This window comes from Arachis hypogaea, chromosome 17 (assembly GCF_003086295.3).
Source record: "Arachis hypogaea cultivar Tifrunner chromosome 17, arahy.Tifrunner.gnm2.J5K5, whole genome shotgun sequence".
Taxonomy (NCBI): Eukaryota; Viridiplantae; Streptophyta; class Magnoliopsida; order Fabales; family Fabaceae; genus Arachis; species Arachis hypogaea.
This window is the reverse complement of record NC_092052.1, coordinates 22,937,610-22,946,151: the sequence shown is the minus strand read 5'-3', so window position 1 is coordinate 22,946,151 and position 8,542 is coordinate 22,937,610. Positions and strand designations below refer to the sequence as shown.

At 31.3% G+C, this 8,542-nt stretch overlaps 1 protein-coding gene across 1 annotated transcript; it reads left to right on the top strand.

The window, feature by feature from the left end:
- The first annotated feature begins 2,792 nt into the window (after positions 1–2,792).
- Positions 2,793–5,752, top strand: LOC112766888 (trans-resveratrol di-O-methyltransferase). Its single transcript, XM_025812791.3, has 2 exons — positions 2,793–3,765; positions 5,316–5,752. Exons 1-2 carry the CDS (start codon positions 2,980–2,982, stop codon positions 5,619–5,621), a joined length of 1,092 nt encoding a protein of 363 aa, XP_025668576.1. The 5' UTR covers positions 2,793–2,979; the 3' UTR covers positions 5,622–5,752.
- Positions 5,753–8,542: the final 2,790 nt, after the last annotated feature.

Sequence of the window (8,542 nt, the reverse complement as noted above, 5' to 3'; positions counted from 1 at the left end):
TTTATGTAATTCTTAAGATTTTTATAATTTAACTATGAATTTGGATTTTGGATAAGTAATTGTTGATTTTCAAAAAGGTTCATAAGACAAGCGATGATCACTGCGGTTGTAAACAACTTTCTTTTTATATATCCTCTTATGACAATTTTGACATTTCTTTAGTGAGATCGTGTGGTTAGGTTCTCACCCTTTTACAGGCTTCTCTTTTCAGGAAATCGATGAGGAAGCTTACAAAAAGATTACTACATTTTTATATATGCGATATTGTTGTATGAGCTTAGTTATCATCTTTTCCCTCGCCATTATTATTATATCTTTGTAAAGAGGGATAGGAGTCATGATTGTAAGGACATATAATGTTTGTAAGTTACTTGTATAAGAAGTCTTGTATGTATATATACATCTATATGTAAGTGCTGTGAATTGTATCTATGTATGTTTGTACAAAGAATAAGTACTTTTGATTTTTCAAACAAAACAGCGATACGATTTTTTGAGTTAAAAGTTCCTATTTTATTATTAAGTATATGAAAGTCGTCGTATTGATGTAGCCGGAGGCGTGGCATTCGAGTAGTAAGGGTGTTATACTGATAATGTGCATCTAGTGCCTGTGACGTGATAGGGGTATCCAAGGTAGAGGATGATGAATGAAAAGTCCTATGGGTGCCAGTAGTCACCTTCCCTCTACCCCAACCATGAGGCCGACTCATGACACCTCTGCTTGTCGTCATGTCTATCTGAAACAAGAATGAAAATAGTTATGGCTAGCGTGCAATATAATTATATAACAATCTAATTAAATTTTAATAAAAACACATAAGATAGAACTAAGGCTAGCGTGCATTATAATTATATAACAATCTAATTAAAGTTTAAACATATAGCAAGCTAGTTAAACTATACTAAGGTTACCCTTATTCGGATTTATCATCTTCTTCCTCAAGTTCATCTCCCTCTTTCGAGATAACTTCCTTATTATCATCAAACTCGTCTTCTTCTTCTTCATCTCTATCCACCTCTCTTCTTCTTGATCATTGTTTTCCTCTAGTGATAGCATGTTGTCATCTACACCATAATCCACAATTTATTAAACTCATCCACCAACGGTTGCAAGAACACATCAATTTTGCTTTTTGGGTTGCTTGGACTGGGTATAATATAAGTTAAAAAAATGTATGACTCCTTCATGCACATTTCAAGAGTTAGGTTATAAAGATTCATTACAACAGATCAACAAGAGTATACGTTACTGAAATTAGAGTTCGGTGCAAATCCATCAGAGCATAAAATTAATCTAACATTTATAGGATTGCTCGCGAATGTAGAATGAACCCAATCAAAGTGATTCCAAGTCTCTCCATTTGACAAACACTATTATTGATTTCTAACCATCTCAATCAACTAAATTCACAAAATTAGTACAAAGTTCAAATTAAAAAAATTCTAAAAACTCAGTCGCAGCCTTCACCAGCAGGCTCAAGAGTTGAATGATTATCAGGAGAGGTATCAGGAGATCGTCACACGCGTGACAAACACGGATGAGATCATGCTAAAGTGGAGGGAGCAGATGGAGCGGATTCAATTCAGCGGATGAAGGCTCAGATGGAAGTGTACCAGGCTCAGCTGCGCGCCGCTGGCATCATCCCTGCTGGTGGCACACATATACCACCACCTTCTACACCACCTCATTAAGGCCATGAGAACGACGACGACGACGACGAGAGGACTACTTGGATCTTTAGTGATTAGTGCTTTGTTTTATGGTTTCATTGTATTTATTTGATTTGCTTGACTTTTAATTTATTTAGCATTTGATAATTTATTTTAAATAATAGGTTTCTATTATTTATAAATTAACCATTAATTATGTGAAAAATAAATTTAAATAAAAAATTAAAATTGACCATTTATTTCACAATTTTTTTTAAAAAATTGACATTGCCATCGGATTTATTGAATGAATAATTCGACGGTAATAGTGTGAGAAACAACATATTGTGGTACGAATATTACCGTCGAAAAAATTCACCGATAACTAAATAATTTTTTGAGTAGGTAATCTGTCGCAAAATCCGACGGTAATTACCGTCAAACGAAAAAATCCAACGGTAAACATTTACCGGCAATGTTTATACTGTTCGATTTCTTTTGACTGTAACTTAATTACCAGCGGATTTTATTCATTTTTTCAACAGAAAATCCGACGGTACTCAATGTTTTTTTTTTTGTCGTGAGAGAAGGTATTTCAAAAAGTGAGAGAGGGTGCACGCTTTGAATTTAGAGCAAGCTTACCGTCGGATTTGTAACGTATTGCGCGTTACCAAAATGCAGCATTCCGCTAATAATTGGACTAACTGGCTTATTTATCCGTCAATAAATTCAACCCTATGTTTCGTGCCAGTTTTTTTTGTTCCCTCCAATTATTAATAACGAATTTATCTTCAAAAACGAAAATCTTCCATTAATAATTTAACCTGAAGAATTTATTGTCTCAATTGCCGGTAGAGCCGCCACTAAGGTGCGACACTAAATCCAACGGTATTCTATGTGTGTCGTTATTATCACATGTTATAATGACAATTATATATTTATTTTTACTGACAATTGTATAATTACCATTAATTCCTTTTATTTAGCAACAAAGCATAAAATAGATAATGTCCAATTGTTAATAAATATATTAATAACTATTTTTATTGTCGTTAAAAATAAATAAATAATCACTAAAAATAATTTTTTTAATAACGTTACATGTAAGTCTAATAAAAATTTTGATAATTTTACGGTTGGCTATCCCACAGATTGAGGCATCTATCATGATTTTATTTAGTTTATGACAACTTATAAATTGTGTTATTGAAGACTCCATTTTATTTGACTATTATATAGTGGCCAAAATCTTTTAAATGACTTAATTGATTCTTCTATATATATCTTCATTTTTATTGAGATCTATTTTATACAGAAGTACATATTATTATGGAATTCCAAAGTAGAGAACAGGGGGATAATGGTAAACTTCTTAAAGCCCAAAGTCACATATGGAATCATACTTTTAATTTTATAAACTCTATGTCTCTTAAATGTGTTGTTGAGTTAGGCATACCTGATGCTATTCACAAATATGGCAAACCTATGCCACTTTCACAACTCATTTCTTCATTGCAAATTCATCCATCAAAAACCTCCTTTGTCCATCGATTGATGAGAATCTTGGTCCATTCCAACTTCTTCACTACCAAGAATGTCACCAGCAATGACCTCGAAGTTGAAGTTGGGTATGTTCTAACCGATTCATCTATGCTATTGCTTAAGGACAACCCCTTAAGTTTGATACCTCACTTGTTTATGGCCCTAGATCCCAATATTATAAAACCATGGCATCAGATGTCCACATGGTTTAAAAATGATGATCCTACATCATTTGAAACGGAATATGGGATAACGTTTTGGGATTATGCTAGGCAAGCTCCTAAATTTAATGAACTTTTCAACGATGCCATGGCAAGTGATGCACGATTAGTTAGCAAGTTTTTACTTGATGACAAGTGCAAGGGAGTGTTTGAAGGTTTGGAATCATTGGTTGATGTTGGTGGAGGCACCGGAACTGTTGCAAAGGCCATTGCCAAAGCATTTCCACAGTTAGAGTGCATTGTTTTGGATCTTCCACATGTTGTTGCTGATTTGGAAGGAAATGAGAACCTTAAATATGTTGGAGGAAACATGTTTGAGGCCATTCCTCCTTCTAATGCCATTTTGTTGAAGGTAAGAGAATATTATAAGTTGCTTGTAGAATTAATAAAATGTCAAATTATAGTTCTTACAATTTTATTAATTTTTTAATTAAGTTTTTTATATTTTAAAAATTTATAATAAGATGTTTACTAATTATTATTTTTAAGGAAAAAACACACTAATCCTAAAATATTTGTTTTAATAATAATGATCCGTCAGTTACTTACTCCTTTTCACAAATTTTTATGCTAGAGAGAACTACCCAAAATTAAATTAAAAGAGAGGTTATGCTAATAACATAAATACCATCATTATATATGCTTTTTTTCTCTTTACTTTTTTATTTAAATTTTGTATAACTATGTAGTTGATTAGTTTATATATTGTTGTTGTAAGTTAAATACCCATTTACTCAGCTATCATAATCAAATAATTTCTTTTAAATTGTTAGATATTTTCCCCAATGTTTCAAGATGTTAGACCATTTCTAGTAGGAAACTCATTTTAATCCCTATTTATAGCCCACCTATCATAAAAAGTGACTCCACATCAAATTTTGCGTCATAACCAATAAATAGGAACTCAATGAATCTCTCTCTTCTCCATTAGAAGGAATTAACTTTAATCCCTATTGTGGTCCCACCTAATTAATTAATTAAGTAATTAAAATTAATATAATTATTATTTTTTTATAATAATATTATTTAAATTTATAAATTCAAAATAATTCAATATTATAAAATATTAAAATAAATAATCCAACTAAAAATTATTTTATAATATATAAAAATTAAATTTATTTTTTATGTAAAATAAATTTAATTAGTTATGATTTAATATAACAATATAAATAATATTTGATATTGATTTAACATAATTATTTTTATTAATTATAATTTAATATAACTAATTATTAAATAATTAATATAAATAATTAATCAAATAGATATATAAGTATTTAATATATATATTTAATATATTTTTTATTTTTTTTATTAACTTACTACATTGCATGATTTTATTGGTTGTTGTAAGTCCCTACTTAGAGGGACTCTCAGCCTTGATTCCCATTCCCGTGAAGAGTCCTCTTTCCCTTTTCACTCCAATGGTAATTGAGTCCCTATATGTCAGAAGAGGAACTCTATTTCTTAGCATTGGAGTTGCTCTTAACCACACTGTATATATGCGGAGCTGTCAATCCAAAAAGAGCTTGCTTTTTGAGGGGTCGAAAAAGAACCTAACATAAGTTTTTATTTTTTTATCTGTTTTATAATTTTTTTTGAGTCAATAAAAAATCAAATTAAAAATTTTATGATTATAGAAAGTTTGATACTATATTATAATATTAATTTCATAATAACATAAGCTGATATAAAAAAAAATATATAAATAATTATATTTTTAACAGTACCGTATAACTTTAATTTATACTTTATGACTGTGGAGATACAAGCTTAAATCCTTATCAAATTTATGCCCTGATTTTACTAAATAAATAAGATAATCTTAATGAATGGGTCAAAAATTAATATATGTCAAATTCTTTTTAACTGATTATATTACTTTGATTAACAAAACAGTGGATTTTGCATGACTGGAATGACGAGGAATGTTCGAAAATACTGAGGAACTGCAAAGAGGCACTACACATGAGCAAAGGCGAAGGAAGGAAGATTATTGTTATAGACATCGTGATGGGGGATGAGAAGAGTGATCATGAGTCAATTGAAACACAACTCTTCTTTGACATGTTGATGATGGTGTTCCTAACAGGAAAGCAGAGAAATAAAGAAGAATGGGCCAACTTAATATTCTCAGCTGGTTTTAGCGACTACAAAATAATTTCAATTTTAGGAATAAGGTCTCTTATTGAGATATATCCATAGCAATATATATGGCGATATATATAATCATTTTTCTATCTTTTAAAAGGAGAGACTATACACAGATCTCATATGAGCTTGCATATATAGAGTATTAAAAAAGATAAAATGAATAAATCAATATTATTTATGAATTTGGGTTTAGCTAGTGAAAAAATACACATTTTATTTTATTGAGTCTACTAATTAGAGTTTAATAGAAATTGATTATCAAATATTCTATAATCTCATATACATATATACAAAAAATTAATCACTATTTAGTTTGCTATTGCATATGTATAAAAATATGAATTTAATATTTTTTAAAATAATTATTATATTACTGTAAATAAATTTAATTATTTATCTACTATATGTTTGATTATTGTGGTATAATAGTTAATTATCGATGAGTGATTTGCGCGTCTACATATAGTCTTAATGTTTTTAATAGGTATTTCATATAAGAGGCACTCTACTGTAAAGATTAAAGTGGTATAAAGATAATATAATTTTTTTTATAGTTATTTTTTATTATTTTATTATTATTCAAAATGTAGGTCCTACTTTTATTAATTTCTCTTTCATTTTATTAAAAAAAAAATTTGTAAACTTACATCTTTACCATATAATTCACCATCATATAATAGAATAAAGCACCATATTTGATCATAAAATATTATAGCATTAACAAAATTAACCATACAAAATATAAAACTAACTTGTACCCATCAATAATATGATATCCTTCTCATTGCAAATCTAATATTTCACTAACTGGCGTTGGGTTTTGGTTAAGTTGCCAACGTGTGTAACACTTGGGGTGATGTGGCATTGGCTGACATGGATTTTCAAATTAAAAAATTAATAAAAATTAAAAAATTGGATTTAAGGTACCCAAACATGTGACTCTTCATTTTGCGCGTTCCTTCACTTTTACTGCTTGCTCTAGCAGAGTTTTTTCTGTAACTTGATCACCATTACTAGCTCTGAGGAAGAGAGAAGTTATTGAAAACTCCAAAAATCGCTGTGAGAGGCACAATGTCTGAGTCGGTCTTCACTGTTGGTGTAAGGGAGCTTCACGTAGTGGCTTCAAAACGACGACGCAGAGACGGTAAGTTCATAACATGGTTTGAGTTGATAATAGCAAGTAAGAAATAGAGTTGTATTTGGATTATTTGGTTTTGGAAAGATTTTATATAGTGTGTGGGTTTATTGTTTGAAACCATCCTCTGTTCTTATAGGGTTTTATCATTCCATTAAGTCTCATTTTTTTCAGAAATGTTCTTGTATATTTTAAGTAAATAAATTGGATAGATGGTTTAAATGCATGGGGTTATGATGAGTTTGATTGATTCTGAATGTCTTGATTTTTAGGTTAAGCTTTGAAATGTGTTTTTATTTCTGACACAGATGGATACTATGCACATCGAGCTAGTGATTCACCAGAGGGAAGTTTCAGAGAGGACGAGATGGCAAGATGGTGTATGAGGGAGGTGTGGTAACGAAAGTTGAAAGGGTTAACGTGGATACGTTGAATAAGTTTTTTTTATCAATGATTTTCTGAAGGACATTGGGTATAATGAGGTCTCGGCTTTTTATTGGCTTGAACATGGTAAGAAAATTGACTCTGATTTGAGATTGCTGGGGGTGGATTTAGACATTGTGAGGATGTATGAAGCTGCTGTAGCTGATGGGAGGAAGATAGATGTGTATAGTGAGCATCCCATCAATGTCCCAGAGATTGTTGAAGATGATGCACAATCAACAGAAGGTTCCTCTGGTCAACCTACACGCAGTGTTGCAGGAGGTATAATTTTAAACCTGTTTTGTCAAGCACAATTACATGACGGATACTATTGTCAGTTTCATTGATTATATGGTGTTATGATTATCAAATTTTAAAATAATAAATGTCATTTTGTCTTAAACTATAAGAAATAATGCTAGCAGCACATCACATATTTTGCTCTCTTTACATTTGGCAAAACTTTCAGAAGTAATGGAAGGATTTGGAATTCAAGGTGGCTCTCTTTGAATGTGCAAAGACCACAATTGAACAAGAGTTCAATGATGGATTGGAAAGTATTAGGAGGATGAATGCACATGCTGACATGCATGGAAGTACCTTTATAGATAGGATCCAGCCTAGCCAGTGGACTAGAAGCCATTTTAGTGAGTATTCGAAAGTGGATAATATAACCAACAATAACTGAGATTTTCAATGGAAGAATTAAGAAGATGAGGGGGAAGCCTGTTATTACTATGGTAGAGGAGATAAGATGTTATATGTTAAGGATTCTTGCCTGGAACAAGAAGGCCTTAGTGGGTTATATGGTTAGGATAACTCAGTACAATAAAGTAGGCTTAAAAGAGAAAAGGGGGAGAGTAATCATTGGCAGCGAATTCCAACTGGAGATGACAACAGAGAGGTGTATAAGGTGAAGTGTTTGCCTATGAAAGTTAGTGTTCACTTGGGAAGGAAAACATGTTCTTGCAAATTCTGGAAACTCACTAGTCTGCCATGCAAACATGCATGTGCTGCATTGGCTTACCAGAATATAGGAGCTGGAGATTTTGCACATAATTGACACTTTATGAGTGCATACAACTCCATATATGTAGCATTTGGTTCAGCATGTACCAAGTCAAAAGTGCACCACCCCAAATGTCACACATTGGCAACTTAACCAACGAAACCCAACCGCAGTTAGTGAAATATGTGCAATGCGGAGGCTATAATTGATAGGTACAAGTTAATTTTCTGTCATGTATGGTTAGTTTTGTCAACACTATAATCTTTCGTGGTCAGATTTAGAACTTTACTCCATATAATATTAATTTCAATTAAGGTAATCAAATATCTTTTTATTGCGTAGGACAAGTATACACAAATCTTAGAAGCTCAGACCCAAGAATCCCAACAGAGTGCAGAGGAAGGC